The sequence below is a fragment of the Taudactylus pleione genome, unplaced genomic scaffold (genome assembly GCF_031769625.1).
Source record: "Taudactylus pleione unplaced genomic scaffold, aTauple2 ptg000041l, whole genome shotgun sequence".
Taxonomy (NCBI): Eukaryota; Metazoa; Chordata; class Amphibia; order Anura; family Myobatrachidae; genus Taudactylus; species Taudactylus pleione.
In genome coordinates, this window is record NW_028284443.1 from 14503883 (window position 1) to 14525489 (window position 21607).

A 21607-nucleotide genomic window follows, 5' to 3' on the forward strand; every position below is an offset into this window, starting at 1 on the left:
GAGGACACAGCATGTAATAGAACCTCTTCCATTATTTCATATTGCAATGTATAGAATTTGTGATTACAAGCAAATCGCTGCCAGTCAGTGGTATAATAGGCATACTAAGAAACTATGATATAATGCTATATATAATGCTATATGTATATATATATATATATATACACAGTAATGATAATTTATATATTAAATATTACCTAAACTATTATTTATCTCACAGTTAACTAAATAACTGTGTTGTATTGAATAATAAATGAGACTGTATAGCTGCTCGGAGCGTCCTTAGGATGCTCCAGCCAATGTGTGCTGTTCCGATTATGGCATACATTCAGGTGGACGGTACGGCAGCGACCCAAGGCACACTGAAGCCCTGTTAGTGTGCTGATTAATTGCACTATATACATATTGCAGTATTGACAAAAAGGCGACAACCAGCTAAAGAGCAATAATGTAATAAAGATCCCAAGAAATGTATTACACAGAATGAATTCAATACAAAATCGTGATGCATAAAGCAAGAGACTGAATTTATAGAGCATTCTTCCACACTTCAGTGTAACACAATATAGAAGTATAGCTGGCTGGAAAATATCTCATACTGTATTAGTATAATGATACTCATAAGTTCATAAGATATTTATCTCCTACACAAGAGAGGTCAGGGCTGCAACTGGTGAGGGGGGGGGGCTAGGGGGCACGTGTACCAGACGCCGGTTTCGAGGCAGTGTTGAGGAGATGTTGGAGACAAGGCAGGACAGGTTGCCGAGGGGGGGCCGGGTGGCTGCAGGTGTGGATCTGGAGCCACACGTCCGCACCAGCAGGCAACCGTCCACAGCCCTTGAGAGAAACAGCGCATGTCAATCATGTGGTGCCGGTCGCGAGCCAAACGGAGCCTACGGACCGGCAGCCAATCAGCAGTGGCTGGCGGTCTGCAAGCATTGATTTCCTTTTTTTGGTGGGGGTGCCAATTTACTGACTTGTCAGGGGTGTCAAAATTCCTAGTTTCGGCCCTGGAGAGGTAATATATATAATGCAAATCAGCCTCAGATTTACTTGCAGTTATTCAGTGAGAGCAGCTGGTTATTCCAAAAGTGCATAATTAAGGCATTTAGCTGATTGTAGTAATAATTAGGGATCAGGGTACCCGTGCTGCATAGAATAGTGAAGTGAGACTCCTGTAAACCTGATGTAGGAGGAGTGTTATGTAAAATGAAATTCACACAACCAACTTGTGCCTGCAAACAGGGTGCCTACATTGTATAGTGAATTTATTGGAAATCTGAATGGGCTTCCCTAGGCAAGGCATAATGAAAACAACCGACATATATTGCTGGGGGTAAATTTACTAATAATTGAGTCTGATCGAGTTTTTTTTTTTTAAACTCGCTTTGCATCGCCGAAACTCGGGTGATTTTCCCGTTTTAATCTCGCAAATTTACTAAGAAGTGAGTTTAGCTGAAAGTGAGTTGGCCGATGGTGAAGCAGATCGAGATTTCTCCCCCGAGTAGCAAGTTTAGATAAAATTACTCACCCTAGATTGCAGTGTCTTCTCTCTGCAAAATTCTCCAGAGCAAGCAGCCTGCACATATCAGTGAGATATGTGAAGGCTGCTTGTGTGGTCTACCTGTTAAACAAGGGTTAAATCTTAAACAAAAATGATGTAGGGTCGCCCCCTCAAAAGGATAACCAGCCCCGGACAGCTCAGCCAGTCCTGGTTCCTTAAATTACGGGGGGAAAAACTAGGAGGGTTCCCCCATAATTTAGGAACCAGCACCTGGCTGCAGGGCCAGTTCTGGTTTTAAATATAGTGGAAAAAAATGTGTAAAACCAGCACCAGACTCAAACCAACCAGGAGAAGGAGACCGACCATCTGGCTGCAGGTAAGTATGTGTGAGTGAAGTAGGTAGGTGTGTAATAAAGTTTTACTTTAGCCGATGTGTGTACTGTGTTTTTTTAACTATTTAATTTACAGTGGAGGTAAAGGTGCTGGCCGCCTGCTGGCACTAGTAGTTCCACAAGTGCCAAAGAGCAGGTGTGCTGGCACCTGTAGTTCCACTGTAAATTACAATAGTTTGGAACTATATACAACATTATTACCCCCATACCCTCCGCTCCAGGGGTACGCAGCCAGGTGCTGGTTACTAAATTACGAGGGAACCCTACTCATTTTGTTCCCCGTAACTTTAGGAACCAGGACTGGCTGATCAGTCCGGGGCAAGTTATGCCATTTTTTTTTTATAAAAACACTTTAAATTAAGTACACATGCAGAAACATACACAAATCACACTGATCTGTGTATGTTTCTGCAATATTCGCAGCTCAGGAGGTGGAGTATTTGAAACTTAAATTTATCAGGGAGTTTGCAACAATCTCACCCGAGATTGTAATCTCGATTCTTGGTAAATTCCAGAGTTGCATCTTATTCATGAAAATTACTTCCGAGTTTGCCCGATGGTGAGTTGATTTGAGTTTGCAATCTCATCCGAGTTTTCAGGGAAAAATTAGAACTCTCTCCCAAACTCACCCGAGTTTGTCTTTAGTAAATTTACGAGATGAAAAATATGCCTAAACTCACCTGAGATTGCAATCTCGACCAAACTCGAATATTAGTAAATTTACCCCTTATTATCAATAAGGATTTTAGACAAGATACATAACCACCTGTTTCCTGTATTTCCTCTGTACCAGTATAGGATGAGAACACTTGTCCAGAGAACTTGTATTGTTGCTGCCTGAAGTTGTTTTGTAAATAATCCATCACCATAACATAACCAGACTGCTGCATCGTGAGAATTTCACAGAAATATTCCAACTGCCAAAAAATAATTCAAAATACATTAAATAAGAGAGATACACTAAGCCAATAGATTATATTATTATTTAGCAATAAAGTAGACTGATGTAGGGGACACCGATGTGAGTTATCATTCTGATGACAATAGAAATTACTTGAGAACCACATTGATCCCATTTGAAAATGAATGACAGTATGGGTAATGTCGACAGGCTTTGTTGTGTTATCTCAAGAAGAGTCAATTCTACACTCTATACAGGTTTGGGGTCATGTTAAATCCAGAGGTTTTTGACCTCTTATTCTAGAAAAGATAGCCTGGCAACACTAGTCTGTATTACCAGCTCAACCACTGTAAAGAATTTAGCATGTGTCAAATAAACCGCTTTTTACATTCACTGTTTGTCATTGCAGAAGTTTCTCTGCTTTCCTTTTGTAGTTGGAAAAGTGTGACATAACCAGCAGCCTAACTATTGCAGTGTGACATGTGCCCCCAAGATGGACCTGTCAGGTAGGATCAGACTGGCTATCTTGCATGTCTTGCAGATGCCAGATGGGCCGCCTCCTGAGCACATTCCTTTGTGATCTGCACACTTCCTTTCTGAGTTTCTCAGCAACCCCTGGATCAATAATAAGGTTAATTTAAATCCCGCTGTATATAAAACACACAAGTCTCGACCTGCAGGGGCGCAAAAAAGAATTACTTCCCATTATAACTCTTACTGTCACTGTAGCTAAGAAAATAATCTTATGTACTTGGACGGTCCCCACTCCTCCGTTCTTAGCTGCAGTTAGAAATATGTTACTGCAACTGTTATATTTGGACAGAAGAAACTGCTTGCCTCAGATCGAAACTGGAGTAGTCAGGTTTCATAAAAAATTAGGAGCATTCATTGATTCTTTGGACCCGCCTACACAGAAACATATCTTTCAGTTATTTGAAACCACTACATGGTATTTATATTGAACATTAACTTGATGTTGTAAAACTGCATTGAGACTCAGGGTTAGAGTGGGAGGGGGGTATATGCCTATACTTATTCCCTGTATTTTTCCTGATATTTCTCTTATTTTTTTTCTTTTCTTATATATGTTTTAGTTACAGCTATATTATGTCTATATATTGTGTTGCATTATATTATTTGTACCACATTGTCCTTTAATGAGTATGCCAAGCTATGTTGGATGCTATTTATTGACATAATTTTACTTAGGTGGATACGCTTATTAATTTTTGGCTGTATTTGACCAATATTTCGATGTAATATGTTTATTTCACTTTTTTTTTCAATAAACTTACATTGTTGTTTAAAAAAAACAAAAACAAAAAAAAACACAAATTGCAACATGCAATGGAGGAGACTCAGACTCCCAACACAGACTTGCTACATGGTTCTTCACAACAAGTAGGTCTGAAATATTATAACTTAATTATAATTTAACATCGGTTTTGTTCCATATATGCACAATTATTATTTTTTTACCTGGCTCTCAGATATAGTTACTGTGTCCTTAAATATAATCCACTCTACTGTCTCTGAGCATGGAGGAGTTGACAGTGATCCATTGTATGTATAATATTTGTCTCTGTAGCTTGGCAGAAGGTCCAACAAAACAAATGGCTCTAATTCAGTCTTTTTACCTATATAAGAAAGATGAAACCATTTTCTGTGATAAAGATTACATTCATATTCATAGCAGTAGCAACAGAATCAAAACCTGTGGTCTACATTATGCATTTCCATAGTTGGACACATGATATGTGATCTATGGGACTTTTTCCATAAAATGGTACCAAAACATGTTGCATAGGCAGAACTGCCAGAGGCAGTGAATTCACTGGCCTCTGGGCGCCTCCTGTGTGGGGGCACTAGGGGCACAGAGATAAATCCATTGATAACCGCTACCAGTGGCAATAAAGGACTACATTTATTATTCATAAGATGGTCTCCAGAGTGCTGCCTTCATTGGATTGATGTATTTGGGTGTTCCTAACCGGAGCAATTTCACCTATTATTGAACAGGAGTGCTGAGTTTTGGAATATATACACACACATATATATATATATATATATTTACAATACCACACATCTATATGCATGTATAGGAATTTATTACTGTCCCTGAGTCAGTGGCGGATCCAGGGGGGGGGGGGGGGGGGGGCGATTGTAGCAATTGCCCCCCCTAGCACAGTCTGCATCATGCACTGAGCTGAGCAGGCTGTGTTCAGCCTGCGCTGTGATCAGAGCCTGTGTAATGTGCTCCCCGTCCAGGGGGTGTGTCATTGACATGCTGTCATCAGAGAGCTGACTGACAGTCTGCTGCCAGTCTTCATGCGGGATCACAGACCCTTTCTGCACATGTGCAGAACAGGTCAGGCGCCAGCGCAGATTCCCGACCATCGAGAATCTGTGTTCAGCAGCTGAGTCAGGCCCACAGTCTGTAAAGTGACAGGAGCTTATTGGTTGGTACTTTGGGGTCTATTTACTAAACCTTGGATAGAGATAAAGTGGAGAGAGATAAAGTACCAGCAAATCAGCTCCTAACTGTCATGTCACAGGCTGTGTTTAAAAAATGACAGTTAGGAGCTGGTTGGCTGGTACTTTATCTCCGTCCACTTTCTCTCCATCCAAGGCTTAATAAATGGTCCCCTAAATCTCCAACAACTTTGTCTCTCTCCAAACTTTCATGAAGACCTCCCTAAACAACACTTTAAGACTCAACCATATGAGAGTATTAATAATTTAATTACAAAAAGTGTCTGTTTTAAGCTTGTGACAGTTTTTCTTTTGTTTATTCCTGAATCAGGCATTTGGGCGCTCATTTTGATTTTCCACTTATTTTGCTGCAAATTGCAAATGAACACATATAATAAAAGATTAATCAACAGAAAATTGCTTTTTTTCAAAAACGAGTACTCGCATTTCTTTATCCACAAGTTACCAAACAATGTAGTGCTTCTTGTCAGCTACAAAAATTCAGTTATCTGGACTGAATTATTAAGGTGCAAAAAAAGATTGTATAAAACCCCCTGTGACTTCCACCCCTCCTTCCGCTAGGCCTGTGCAATACAGCATCGTATCTGCTCCTCTAAGGCTGGCATGCAGAATAGACAAAAAAGCTATCAGTGGTCAGGATGCTTCTTAGATAAGGAAAAGCATTATATTTGGCAAAGCACCATTTTTTTGTCGGATTTAGGGCTTCTCTTCCTGTAATCAATAGACCCCTTAGTGTTAAACTGTTGTCTGTTTTCTTCTTACTGATTTCGACAGAGGGCCTGATTTAGTATGGATTGCAGCTGCGTAATCGCACGCAATGAAGCTGCGGAAATATGCTAATGCCTGCCACAGCTCAGCCAGCATAGAGACGCCCACTGCTGCTTTCTCATATCCGTACTACCTCGCATCCTGAGTATAAATCGGTACCATGGAAACACATCAGCCCCTCATGCACAATTACAGCAGCTCTGACCTGTCACAGAAAATTTGTGACCCGTCACAAATCTTGTCGCACGCAGTGAGTACTCAAGCTGTGTATGCAATCGCAGTGGCTAATATATGCATGCCCATGCAATGGCGTTCAAATGGCAGACACACCTGCGTTTCTGCAACCACTCCCTGTCACCACCCTCAAATGCATGTCACTCACTCTGTGATGGATTCCTATCTGCATGTGTATTCCCAGTGCGATTGCAGCGCACGTGCAGTGCGGTGCATTCGCATGCGCAGTACTGAAGAAACGGCCGATTTGCATATATAGTTGCAATTGTGATATGTGCGGAATCAGACCCAGATGTGTCCACATACATCTTACCTCCATGCGCTACAAGTTGCATTAAACATAACGTGCGAGCACTGTGTGACTTGGTAGCGTTGAGCAGTTTTTTGTGCGTCTTCTTACCTTCAAATATGTCTTATTCACAAAGCCATGTGAATAGGATGCACAAGCTTCTGCTGATTAGAATGATATGCAGCATGCCTATATTCTGCGTGTGACTGCGGCTGTATCTGCATGTGAAATGCTACGCTACAGGCATACCACATATTATTTTAATCAGCAGAAGCTGCCTGTGCATCCTATTAGCATCGCTTTGCGAATAAGACATGTTTGGAGGCAAAAGGTACCACGAAAAGACTCTTGGCGCTACTGAGTCATGCCATGGCATGGCGCGATTAGAAGGGCTGTTTAACGCGCAAGGCAGTAAGATGTATGTGGACACATCTGTAGGCAATATTTAAGCATAGTATACCTTTAACATGATACTAAATAATGTCTCACACCTTCTACTACAACATATCATAGATTTTGTTTATAATTAGCCACACTTGAAACACAGAAACATTTAGCAGTGCTGAAACAAAAAAGAATCACTTACTTGGCCGGAAAGCATGAACAGAATACACAAAAATAAACTCACCAAACCGATGAACATTATCAACTCCTTGGATAATTGCATCATAATTCTTGTTTTCATGACCAATCTGCAATAGAGTGATATTACATTACATGCTGTTTTCCAGAAAGTCACAGAGATTGTTGACAACATTAATATCACATGCTTGATATTGGGAATGCTAATTGTCCAGATGCTAAGACTGTCAGCCTTACAGAGAATAAAAGGAGAACGTTACCCAAAATGTATATGAGTACAGTTTTGAAACACGTAGGGCGGGATGCAGCAAAGCAAGAAATGTGGTCAAACCCCTGAAAATGCCGCTTTCAGGGGTCTGACCACATTTCTCATATGCATCAAGCCCTGGAATGCGATATATTCTGGAGCTTTGATGCGGTCGGAATGCCATCTTTAGAAGGTGCTGCCCAAGAGAAGCCTCTGGGCTTCTATTCGTGACGCCCCCGTCCTGGTAGGGATCCAATTGGATCCCTCCCAGCAACCCCCCCCCGCGGTGCACGTCCTTCTGCACATGTACAGAAGGACGCCAGAGGGCCTTCTGGGTCATAGACAGTTGGAAAGTTGAGAAGGGGGATTATTCCATGAAAAACCCATTACTACATGCCTGAATTCACAGGGTGAAGGTAGCTGGCTTGCACCTGAAATTTTAAAAACGTTGAAGCATCACAATCACTAGTATTATCATTTAGCTGAATTTATTGATGATTGTTTTATTCTGACTATATTGCATTAGATCTACGGGATATTACTCACTTTACATTTGGAAGATTGAGATGAAAAAGGAAGACACTTACCACCCTCACCAGTGTCTCCCAACTCCAGTCCTCAGGGAACCCTAACAGTGAAAGTTTTTCATACTCTGTGATGGAGCTGAGGTGTATTTGTTACCAACTGACATATTTTGACAGATCCCAAGGTGGTATAAATTATTTAACTTGTTATTTTAGCCACTACAGTGGTGGGGGTACAGGTAATGCGGTGCTCCACCTCTGGACATCAGTAGTAACTAAAATATTTTAATAGAGCTTTAATATTAATGTCATAGTAAACTAAATCCAATACTACAGATGTGTTCTCATACATCTAGCCTCCTTGTGCGTTAAACAGCTCTTGTAGTTGCGACATGCTGTGGTGTGACTCGGCATCACAAACATATTTTTGTGCGACTTTTCCCCTTCAAATACATCTTACTCATGCAGCGATACGAATATAGGGCCTGATTCAGAGCCGTTCGCTATTTGCGGTCGTTCGTTCAAAAACAAGGGGTGGCTATTCAAATGATCCGTTCGCAAATTGCAGTCTGTTCACACCTCTAAGTCTGAACGAGCGAGCAAAACATACGCTCGTTTATTTGTTAAAAACGCCCCCTGGCCGCTCGCACCATACGTCATGTCCGCTATTTATTAGATTAATCGAGTACATCGACCAGCGTATGAACTGCTCGCTATTCTTGTGGTTGGTTTTTGCTACCACAATTTTGCGAACAGTTCTGGCTTAAAAAAAACCCAGTGACGTGGTCAATGACGCTGCTGTTTTAAATATGCACACCCAAAAAACGTCCGTTTTAACCTTTAAGCACGCCTGCGTTCTGATTTCCACTCCCCGTTTTCAAGCACCTTCCCCTGTTACCACCCACATACGCCTCATCCTGTCACTCAAATTATCAGGCATTCGCTATTTTGCGAGCACATGAATTTCGGCCGCACTGACTGGTTCGCGCATGCGTATAACGATCCGTACGCATGCGCAGATGTGCGAACATCGCTCGGAACGAGCGTACTGCCGCTAGCGAGTGGCTCTGAATGAGGGCCATAATGCACAAGCAGCTTCTGGTGATGAAAATGATATGCGGTATGCCTATATTCTATGTGCGACTGCGGGTGTATCTGCATGCAAAATGTTATGTTACAGTGTCACAGCCACTGAACTGTAACATAGCGTATTGCATGCAGATACACCCGCAGTCGCACACAGAATATAGGCATGCTGCATATCATTCTAATCAGCAGAAGCTATTTGTGCATTATATTTGCATCAAAGCACAAATAAAATGTGTTTGAAGGGAAAAAAGTTATATGAAAAGATGCTCCACGCTACCGAGTCACACGGTGCTCACACATTATGTGCAACGCAACTTGTAGCGCACGGAGGATAGATGTATGTGGACACATCTGTATATTATAAAGTTTGTAATGGCATCTGTAGCACCTTTATCCTACAGTACTAACATTTATCTAACAGAGAATATACTGTATGTGTCATCTGCAGTCATGACTGTATGGATTGCCATGGAAACACCAAAAAATACCCTCACAAACACAGCAGTATATAGGCTTATTACCTATAATCTGATAATAATATCTAATGCCAAGGTTTTTCTCCCCCTCTAAAGCTACAGTAGTTACTAATTAAGCACTGTTTATTACTAAAACAAGTAATCCTATTTACTTTAAACGCTTTACGTAGAAGCACAATACATGTTATTGCCAGTTCCCACTAATTTACATTAATTTTGTATGCTAATATTTGAAATGTCTAAGAAATTATTTACTTACCAAATTATACACTTTTTCGATTTGCTTCAGAACTTTAAAATCTGCTAAACTTTGTCATTCATCCTACGTACAATATAAGGGCCTAATTCAGAGATGTACGCAATGCCGATTTTATCAGAAATGGGCGATGTTTTTTCTACTGTTCATGCATCGGAGTAGCACTACACATGTGCTGCGATCATCCTGTGATGGAGGTCGCAGGGAGGATTTATTCCCAGGAGGTGGCAACTCAAATACAGACATGTCACTACCGATTTTGGGGTGTGTTTCAGCCTGCGACTGTGATCCTGTTTGCAGTTACAAAGGCTATTGCATTTCAGTAACGATGGCCATTCTGCTCGACCACAGGGTGACTCAGAACTACGATAATTGACTGCTCTGCATCCGATGCTGTGTCCTTGTACACAATTGGCTGGATTTAGGAAGCCGCCGGTGGGCGTCCCAATATAAATCCAACCATCTTTGACATTTGCATATTTTCACACAGTCGTTGTGTATAAAGACGCAATCATGACGGGATTGCTTCCATTTCTGAATGAGGCCCTAAAGCTGGGTACACACTGACAGATATATTGGCCAATCAATTGATCGCCCAATATATCGGGTGACTGTCGGCCAGTGTGTAACAACGTTGTTCACAGACATATCGCGTCGGCTATGCTGCACAGCCGATGGCAGATATATCTGACCATCGGGCAGTGTGTACGGGTGTTCTGCCGAACGCCCCTACACTTGCAGCAGAGGTTGCGAGGAGGGGGCGGAATACTCCCCCCGCTAACGTGACACGCGGCCAGAGACAGATGATGGTCGTTCAGTGTGTATGAACAACCATCATCTGCAGATATATCTGTTCAGTGTGTACCCAGCTTAAGAGTGCTGTGCAATACATTGCAATGATTCAGCAATTGTAAAATAAGCACATTCCTTCTAATTAGCTCAGGATATTTTAAACTACTGTTCACAGTGCCAAAATAATTCATTTTTGGTGCTGTTTTAATGAAAATCAACTAATGCCACAATGTAGACAAATGCGTGCAGCAATTCTTTAGTGGAACTTGGAGCAGCTCAGTCAGGCACAGGGAAGGTCACTAGTATGGTGTCAGTGCTAGCTACAAGCACAAATAGCAATTAGTCCATATTCTGTAGTCTGTATTCTGTCTTCTTTTAGGCTATATGTTGTGCAAAACTAAATAAAACTTTCAATATTTCATCTAATATACTGCGCCGTTTAGCCTCATTCATGACTTTAGGATGCAGTCATAAGGTCAACATTCACACTGTCGACAATCATAATTCTCAAGTTGACATTATGAATGGTGACATGATGAGTATCGACCTAGTATACCAGACCCATGGTTTAAGCCACAAGAGCAAGGGAACATGATGACATGCACTTAATGTGAGTGTACCTTTAAATTTTCACCTGACTTCGTAAATATAGCTCTTTGATTAATCATTTGTTATTCTTAGTGATCCTCACTAAATATGTGCAGGGTGCTAGGATGAACACTATGATATTAGTCAGTTATTTTGATATAAAAATTGCAGTAGACAACCTACTGGCAAGAGAAATGCAAGACTCCGGTTTGATGGACTTCTTGCCACAACTTATAGGTGTGTTACATCACGGTGTGACTTCCGGGCCTCCTTGAGGCACTGCGGTTCTGAAGGAGGATTGGCTGCATCTCTATGGAAAGCTCAGCCTCCGAGCAGGCTGTGCCCGATTATCTTGTACAAACCCCCTCTCTGTACCCCGCCTGCCTAGATGATGAACAACGATGCGCTTATACATTTTTTTATGAAACAAATTTACAATTTTAAAAGAATTCTAGATAACATACAGATGTGCCCAGCTAGTTTGTTGTTCATGGCGTGGCGTTCAGGTCTCTGAGTCGCGCCATGAAATGTTACGTGATGGCGCGACTTGTGGCGTACCGTGGTATTCTTCAACAAAGGATACGCTACGGCATGTAATACAGCGCTTAACTGCACGGTGGCAAGTGCTCCACTGTTGTAATTTGTACTGAATACCATACTGTTAAATTGGACGGATATCACATTCACGCACTGTACAGTATTTGCATGTTCGCACAACCAATATTTTTAATATGACATACATAGAGTAAGATCTTAGAACGGGACACAAATCAATACACATATTGTACATATTTGTACAGTAGTGAAGTTGCCCAAGTTGTTATAATGGTATAACCGATACTGTAGATTAATGAGATGCACGCACAGCTTTCAATGAGATGGGATGAATTATTCTCTAATGGTGGGTACTGTGTACAATATTTGCAAAGGAAGACAATTTTTTTTATTATTAAAAACAGCAGCGGGTGGGTGGAGTGCCTGCTATGTGTGGTTCTTAATATAGCTGGCTTGTGGGCTAGTGGTTAGGTGATTGCTTTGCAACAATGCTGGTCCCAGGTTCGAGCCCTGGAAAAGAATAATTTTTTTTGGCACTGTCAGCTCTGGACACTATAGTGCAACTACTGTTGTAGTGTTGTTGTTTAAAATTAAGGCATTACAAACTGCGTTTAAAAAGTGCAAACTTCAGTCAATGTCTGCACTGTGGTGGCTGTCAGCTCCGAGGGGTTACAATGGGATTTATTGTGCATGCCCAGTGGTGGGGTTACAGTGGGATCTGTGTTGCATGCCAAGTGGAGCCAAGCCATACGCCATGTAGTGCTATGCCATGGCGCATGGAAGATCATTGCACTGCGCATGCCCAGTTGTCTGTATTACTAATGTACTGTATGTGGTTGAATTTTCACACTTGCGCCATGCTCTGCACTGTCCCAGACTCGGACACTACTGTATAGTCATTTCATGACTTCAGAAACTGCTAGTGAGCTCTGTTTAGAGAGTCTCTGTATTACAAATTGACTGTGCGTTTAAAGCGCAAACTTGTGTCAATGCCAATGCTGTCCCAGACTTGGACACTTTAGTGATTTCATGAGTTCAGTAACTGGTAGTGGGCTCTGTTTGAGAGAGAGGTCTCTGCATTACAAACTGACTGTGCGTTTAATCCGCAAACTTGCGTCAATGTTAGCACGGTTGTCGCTGTGGTGGCTGTCAGCCAGCTCCGAAGGGTTACAAATAGGATCTCTGGCATATGCCCAGTGGAGGGGTTACAATGATAATGGAATTTGTGGCGCATGCCCAGTGGAGCCAAGCCATACGCCATGATACGCTATGCTATGGTGTATGGAAGATCATCACTGCACATGCTCAGTTTTCTATATTACTACAGTATGCAGTTGACTTTTCACACTTGCGCCACTCTGCGCTGTTCCAGACTTGTACACAATAGTCATTTCATGACTTCAGAAACTGCTACAGTAGTGGGCTCTGTTTGAGAGAGAAGCTTCTGTATTACAAACTGACTGTGCATTTCAACCGCAAACTTGCATCAATGTTAGCACGGTTGGCTCTGTGGTGTCTGTCAGCCAGCTCTGAAGGGTTACAAATGGGATCTCTGGCGCATGCCCAGTGGAGGGGTTGCAATGGGATTTCCCAAAGCATTGGGCATGCCCTCCACATGTACTGTATTGAATACTGAATACTGTAAGTGAAGATTTTAAAAATAACAAAAAAAACTATATCTTCAAGGTCTCGAACCCATGGGACAAGAAGATGGGAGAAGCAGTGAGACTAGGCATTAGCCCGCTAGGCCACACGCTTCACTCATTACTACACTACTGTAGTTCCTAAAGTAATGAAATCACTACAATGTCTAAGTCTGGAACAGTGTAACGGTACTTACATTGGCGCAAGTGTGCAATTTCAACCGCACAGTCAGTGTGTAATACAAAGCTTAATGATTTAAAACTTTATTAGACATTCTTCTACAGCTTTATTATACATTCCTGATTATATGTGGAAAACGCTGTACTACTGTATAGTGTACTGAATCACCGCTTCTGTTAGCCAATCATCGGGCGGTGATACAGAACATGCATTGGAAATTAGAGCCATGCGCTATGTAGTTTAGGAAAAGTGACACCCGGTGGACAAAAAGTTGTATTACACGTTATGACTTTTTTCCAGTGCTATGCTACATTACTAAACTTTCTGTATGGCGCGACTCATGGCGTGGTGTGCGGCGTGCCATGCATGGCGCGCTTCATAGCATATAGAGCAACAAACTAGCTGGGCACATCTGTAAGCAGCATTTTATGATTTGGTGTATTCTTGCATACACATAGAGAAAAACATCAAGAGGAAATAAGCTTGCTATATTTTATCATATCAAACTAGTAAAAGTGACCTAGTTGCCCAGTATAAACTTGTAATTTAATTTCTATGGATATTTAACAAATGGGCTGTGATCAGATATTTTTATTATTTCAGGGGAGTTTCTTTGTGATTCAGGGCCTGATTCAGCAAGGAACGCAGTTGCTTATGTGCACGCAATCGGTCGATTGTTGCGTACTGCGCTCGGGACTGCGATCGCAAAGGATATGCAAACCCATGGCAGAGTAATTGACAGGAAGTGCCGTTTATGGGTGGTAACAGGGGGTGGTCGGGTGAACGCAGGTGTGCCAGTGCATTTCAACGCCGTTGCATTGGCGTGCATAAATTAGTCACTGCAAAACCAGACGCCGCCTGAGGACTCATAGCGTGCGCTGAAGTAAGAAATTCCTGAGTGAGGTTAGGGCTTCATTAACTGTGCGTATGGGTCCGATGTTACTCAATGTTACTGATTGTTTCTCTATGTTGGCCAAGTATACGGATGTGAGTAAGGAGAAGTGGGCATCCTTATGTCAGGCTGCGATCGCAATGTGAATGCAAACATTTACATATCACCGCTGATATTAGCAACCGCGTTGCATGTGTGTAAGCAGGATAGCGATCCGTAGTGAATCAGGCCCTCAGTTCCCACAGAGCAGCCTCTTTCCATGTTGGATATGAGTAGACACTCTTCCAGTCATATACACATACTGTATGTATTGCAAAGTGAGCTTAGAAATTAAATGAAATTTAATTTGTTTTAGGCTTTAGTGAAGTGTGTGGATTTATTGCCTAGTGGAACACACAACCGTCACAGGTTTTACTCCTTTGGAGATCAGCAGTGTTTGGCATGAACTGTCTAAAAGCTCCCCATGTTCTCTCAAATCCTGTGTTGCCTGATATACAATAAATCATCCCCTGTCTGACAAGGAGAACCCAAGGCTTGCATTCAGCAAAGAATTTGCATATCCATACTTGCTACACATTTCTTACAATATATAATAAACTGATAGCAGTGTACGTATAAGGAGCAGTGGCACAAAAACAGCTGTAGCAGGCCAGTTGGTTGCTATGCAGCACTGATGATAGAGGCCCAGTGGGATATGGGAGCAGTGGGTTGTAAAGTGTGGCTGTCACATGACAGCTCCTTCACCTCTCTCTGCTTCCATGTTGGCTCAGGACTTCCCAAGGGATCTCATCTAACCATGTTCTGGCACTTATTTATTCCCCCCGAGGAACAGTAACACTATATGAAATATTCAGCAATTATAGAACAGTCAATACAAATACAGTGAAGTCAATTGTTAGAAGTAAAAAACCACCATGCCCCTCCCTCCCTCACACACATACACACACACACACACACACACACACACACACACACACACACACACACACACACACACACACACACACACACACACACACACACACACACACACAAAAGAAGCAGAAGAAAACCTACTTATACAGTGAAAGAGTGTGAAGAATGTTCTCAGGAGCTTGGATGTGTCATTAACCCTTAGGTCAAATATTTAGATTGTATTGATGGTATGATAACACCGTTAGTCATGTACACTGACAGTTCATAACATTGAATAAAGTACATCATGTCCTTTACCGTAAATAATACAGACAAAGCTTTCAGTTTCCCATTTCCTTTTATTGCTTCATCCAAACTTTCAAACTGCTTATCATTAAAGCAGAAGATTTGCATCTGCAACCACAAGTAAAAGGAAACATGTAAATAGTACAGTACATTATATAAAGTTGCATGGTAAAGTATTACTAACCAAATAAATGGAATTTCTGACAGCAGGAAGCCTATTTGCAATACAATTTCTGCATAATCTTGTGCCTGCTGAGGGCATCTATTAACCTTTATTGTGTGGTTCTGGTAGCATTTATATAGCCTCTTATGTTCTTCACGGGTGCTAGCTGGTGGCATTCTAACTGCCCAGTAGGATGTAATCTGTTCTCAGGCATTGTGATACAAACAATTGCCATAATTTAGGCACATATTAGCAGTACCATGAAAAGTAACTTCTTACTGAATGCCACTTACGCTCTTCCTCATACACAAGGTGCAATCAGGTCCTTTTTTATTTAGTAAATGTTTTAACAGGAAAAATTGCAGAGCGGTTATCCTACTGACTATTCATAATTCAGTATAACCCTCTTTATTTATTTGCACATGATATAAATCATTTCAGCATTATAGAGGTGATCCAACATTACATGATTCAGGTATTCTTGAATAATGCATACAAAATACTAGAACGATAACCTTAATTCCCTGTCATTGGATCTCTTAGCAGTTTACCAAAGGTGCAAACTCTCATAATTAATTATTGCTGCTATTACTGAGATGTAATTGTCAGCTTTAACAGTAAGGGCCGTATTCAATTAGAAGCGAAAAGTCCCGGACTTTTCGCATGCCAGACTTTTCGCTGACATCACTGGTTTTGCATGCGAAAAAGTATTGTGCGTGTCCCCGCTTATCCCCATATTCAATTCCAAAGAACGCGAAAACGCTTCCCGGCGAAACTTAAACAGGCGAAAAGTGCTACCAGATATGGGGAAATCAGCCTGACACCCCCCAAAAGATGCACTGACATGGGGGATCACTATGGATACCCCCGAATAGCCCTGCTGGAGGTATTTAGGGTGTTTAAATGCTCTCAATTGGTGCTATTTTGCGTCTTTGCACAAGTGGTGAAGAATAGCATTTAGCAGTTTTTTTGGGCAAAAAAAGTAGTCCCAGAAAATTTGGGGTACATGAAAATGGGTGCAAGCATGATTATAAATTGCTAAAGTGCAGTCTTGAAAAGCGTTAAAAACGCACCTTCAGCAAGCACCTGCAATAAAAAAAACCTCCCCCATACTTGCAGACCCCCCAAAGTCTATTTCGCTAGTTTTTAAGTTTGTACCCCAACTTTTAACCTTTTCGCACCCTTTTTCAAAGTCATTTTTGGTTCTTTAATTCCTTTTTTGGATTTTTTTGACGCAGTTTACCTTTGGGGACCTATCCTAAGAATTCAGGGTTGTTTCCACACCTTTACACCCCCAAAACCGCAATTCTGCACTTTTTTCCGCCAGCTATTCATAGGCAAAACTTTTCCGCCGGGTACATTGCATTGCGTTTTCGCACCGGCAAAAAGTCGCAACAATTGAATACGGGGACGTTTCCACTGGCGAGATTACGTCACCGGCGAAACTTGGCGAAAAAATGGCTTTTTGACGCTAATTGAATATGGCCCTAAATCTCCTACAGTTAGCTATTTCATGAACAAATCAAAATATAATTCAATAAATCATTTTTTAAAACAATTATATTAGTATTTTTAGTTTTCTTGTCCTGTATAGGGAAACAGCCGACTCTCAATCTTTTTGTTCAGAAAATAAATACATAAAAAAAATGCGATAAACATCCTGTGAGGGAGTACAATAATGCATAAAATATAGTTATACAGGTTGAGTTTCATATATCCAAAATGCTTGGGACCAGGGGTATTTTGGATAACGGAATATTCCGTATTTTGGAATTATTGCATATCATAATGAAATATCTTGGGAATGGGACCCACATATACACACAGAATGCATTTATGTGTTATATACACCTTATACACACAGCCTGCAGGTCATTTTATACAATATTTTCAATAATTGTGACTCAAGCAAAGTTTGTGTACAGAAATGATATTAATTTATGTTTCATATACACCTTATACACACAGCCTGAAAGTAATTTTATACAATATTTTTAATAATTTGTGCCTTAGACAAAGTTTGTGTACATTGAACCATCATAAATCAAAGGTTTAATTATCTCAGTCATGCCAAAATTGTTCCGTATTTCGGAATATTCCGTATTTCGGAATATTTGGATATGGGAGACTCAACCTGTACTTTACTTCAGTAGAAGGAGTATAAAGCAATGAAAATAAATAACTGTAAAAGGCTAAACTTCATTTTAAAAAAGGATTAAAAAACTGGATTATTAGAAATGTATCTTATATAGACATACAAACACAAGAATATATTATGATTTATAATAAGAATATGTTATTATTTATCAACACACAAGCAACAGAATGCTCGTGATGCCAATTAAGTTTTCAGAAATGTAAAGCATAGATTATTCATATTATGAAATAAGTAATAATAATGCTTCCTCAAGGGTCTCAGGGATTGGTGTTATGATTTTATCATCAGGGAAGGTTGCAATTGTTGAAGAATATAATAAAGCACCCCCATGGCTCAGTGAAGCTACAGTAGTGTCCAGCAATGTTTCCTTGTTCTACACTTGGAGTTTCGGAATGCATAGTCTTGTAGGAATGGCGGAATGAGGTGGGTACCAAAAGCCTTACTATCTTTTATGCATAAATTCATTCCTAATAGTGGGCTGTGGCGCACATTTTTTTAATCATAATGAAACTTACAATTTTGCAAATGTGAATTTAATTGATAAAAAAAACAATAATACTTACCTCCAAAGGGAATTTCTGGCCTTCCAAACTGTGCTCGGAGCCATCTGAAGTAGCATTGCATTTCCCCCAGTGAAATGTTATCCTGCTAGCTTTGTGCGCTGCATCTAAGCCACCTCCACTAAGGTAATAATCTCCTGTCAAATTAATTTCCACTACAAATACAACAACAAAGAAATATTATTTAAACCAACTAGTTATCTCTTTATACTATTGCAGAAACAACAATATTATTTTAAAATGACTTTCAACAGTTTTCTAATTGTGATGAAAATAAAATATCCATTGGAAGACACCGATCAGTTATAATACTAAACATTCAGCACACTTTGCATTTCTGTAGGGATATATAACATCAAACTACAATAAGTGCTGTGGTCTAACTTCCATACCTTAGTGCCTCTCTGACTGAAATGAGCAAAGTCAGGGCCTGATTCAGAGCCGGACGCCATTTGCGAACGGTCGTTCAGAAAAAGGGTCCAGCTATTTAAATTGAGCGCTCGCTCTTTGCGGTCTGTTGACACCTCTATGTCTGAACGAGCGAACGAAACATGCGCTCGCTATTTTGTAAAGACTTCCCCTGGCCGTTTGCATCATACGTCATCTCCGCTATTTATTAGATTAATCGTGTACATCGAAAGGCGTCTGAACTGCTCGCAGTGCTTGTGGTAGGTTTTACTTCCCGCAATCACTGCGAGCAGTTCAGGCTAAAAGACAACCAAGTGACGTGATCGATGACATTCCCTTATTAACTATGCACTCCCATTAAACGCCCGTTTTGACCATTTGGCACGCCTGCGTTCGGATCTCCACACCCCGTTTTCAAGAACCTTCCCCTGTTACCACCCACAAACGCCTCATTCGGTCACTCAAATTAGCAGGCCCTCGCTGTTTTGCGAGCGCACGATTTCCGATCGCAATGACTGGTTGGCGCATGCGCATTACAACCCATACGCATGCGCAGATGTGCGAACATCGCTCGGAGCGAACGAGTGGCCGCTTATGAGCGGCTCTGAATCAGGCCCTCTGTTTATTTCAGCCATAGGCAAACAGTACAATGATGTTTGCTTGCATAATGTTGTTACTCACAAGTTATTGAATAGTTTAGCAAGAAACAGTGCTCTAGCCTGCAAGGCAAGGTGAGAAATACATTTCTTCTGCTACTTTTAGCAGACAATCAAACAACCATTTAATTTTTTAAAGCCTTTCCACTTCCAAAAATATCTATACCATTGCTGGATAGGAAAATTATATTATACGATTTTTCTCCATTTTAAAATCATTAGAAATCGGCAAACAAAAAAATAGAAGTGACTTGGCCCAATTCTCAAATTTGTTAAACATTGATTGATTTCCATTCATTTGTGATTTCAAACATGTTTCGATGGTACATTCATTTCAACAGTGTTTTCAGTGTGTGCGTTAGATGTAGAATTCCCATTGAAATGAATGGGAAAACCTCTGGGCTGGTGCTGTTTAAAGTAATAAATAAAAAAAATAACGAGCAGGATCCGCACACCTATTTATCAATTAGTCTGAGAGCTGGGCAGCCTGAACAGGAGAAAGACCACAAGTCTGTGATAGCCATGCTATAGTTAAAATCAGCCCCAAGCTGATCAGTACAGGGCTGGTGCCTCTATAACAGACAGTGGTGTAACTAAGGGGGGTCGAGCAGGGCGTGTCCCCTGGGTGCCGTAGAACCAGCGGCACGCGCTTGGGGGGTGGCGCCGCCAGCCACGGTCCGACTCGCCCTAGTTAGGCAGTGTAGCACCGACAGTGAGTGCGGTCAGCGCTACACATTTACACAGGACCGGCGCTAGGCTTCCCAGCGCCGGTCCGGTGCTGCACAGCCGAGCCCCTTCCCTCCCCCTGAGCGCTTGCCCAATAGTGCCAGGAGGAGGGTGGCAGGCGGGCGGGCTTAGGCTGTGCTAACACACACATCGCCGCCGAGCGGCAGCAATGTGTGTGTTAATCAGTAGCCAATGAGAGTCAGACAGACTCTCATTGGCTGCTGCTGCTGCACACTCATCTCCACCAGTGCTGGCGGAGGTGTGTGAGTTAAACAACAGCCAATGAGAGTCAGATAGACTCTCATTGGCTTGCTGCAGCGCCCACTGCAAGAGCCGGCTCCCTTCTGGCTCCTGCAGTGGGTAATGGGAGATACGTCATGACGTCTCCCCATAATGCAGAGAGCGCCCGCCCGGGAGGGCCAACGTCACTGCGGGGGGAGCCGGAGCCCGAGCAGGAGCGTGGATGCAGGTAAGTTTTATTTTTATTTTATTTTTTGCTATGTATTTGGGGGGGCACCTCTACTGGGGGCAATAATCGGGGGGACTACTACTGGGGGCAACCTCTACTGGGAGCAATAATCGGGGGGACTACTACTGGGGGCAACCTTTACTGGGGGCAATAATTGGGGGGACTACTACTGGGGGCAACATCTACTGGGGGCAATAATTGGGGGGACTACTACTGGGGGCAACCTCTACTGGGGGCAATAATCAGGGGGACTACTACTGGGGGCAACCTCTACTGTGGGCAATTATCGGGGGGACTACTACTGGGGGCAACCTCTACTGGGGGCAATTATTGGGGGGACTACTACTGAGGGCAACCTCTACTGGGGGCAATTATTGGGGGTACTACTACTGGGGGCAACCTCTACTGGGGGCAATTATTGGGGGGACTACTACTGGGGGCAACCTCTACTGGGGGACATTATCGGGGGGACTACTACTGGGGGCAACCTCTACTGGGGGCAATTATTGGGGGTACCACTACTGGGGCATCCTCTACTGGGGGCAATTATTGGGGGGACTACTACTGGGGGCAACCTCTACTGGGGGCAATTATCAGGGGGACTACTACTGGGGGCACTATATAAAGGGCACTGCATAGGGGGACCACAACTGGGGGCACTGCATGGGGGGGACTGCTACTGGAGGCACTATATAAGGGGCACTGTATAAGGGGGGGTCTACTACTGGGGGCACTGTATAAGGGGCTTACTACTGGAGGCACAAGGGACACTGCACTGGGGAAGGACCACTACAAGGAGCACTGGATAGTGGGGACCACTACAGGGGGGCTGCATAAAGGGGATTACTACTGGGGCCAATG

At 42.1% G+C, this 21607-nt stretch overlaps 1 protein-coding gene across 5 annotated transcripts in view; it reads right to left on the reverse strand.

The window, feature by feature from the left end:
- The window catches only part of PTPRZ1 (protein tyrosine phosphatase receptor type Z1), a 218178-nt gene that overhangs the window by 111457 nt on the left and 85114 nt on the right, over positions 1-21607 (reverse strand). For all 5 annotated transcript variants that reach the window (XM_088457662.1, XM_088457661.1, XM_088457660.1 and 2 more), the window contains exons 4-8: positions 18491-18642; positions 15619-15714; positions 7210-7273; positions 4277-4434; positions 2663-2813 (exon numbers count right to left, since the gene is read on the reverse strand). In XM_088457662.1, coding sequence (XP_088313788.1) covers positions 2663-2813; positions 4277-4434; positions 7210-7273; positions 15619-15714; positions 18491-18642 — 621 coding nt within the window. The remainder of the gene's footprint in view (positions 1-2662; positions 2814-4276; positions 4435-7209; positions 7274-15618; positions 15715-18490; positions 18643-21607) is intronic.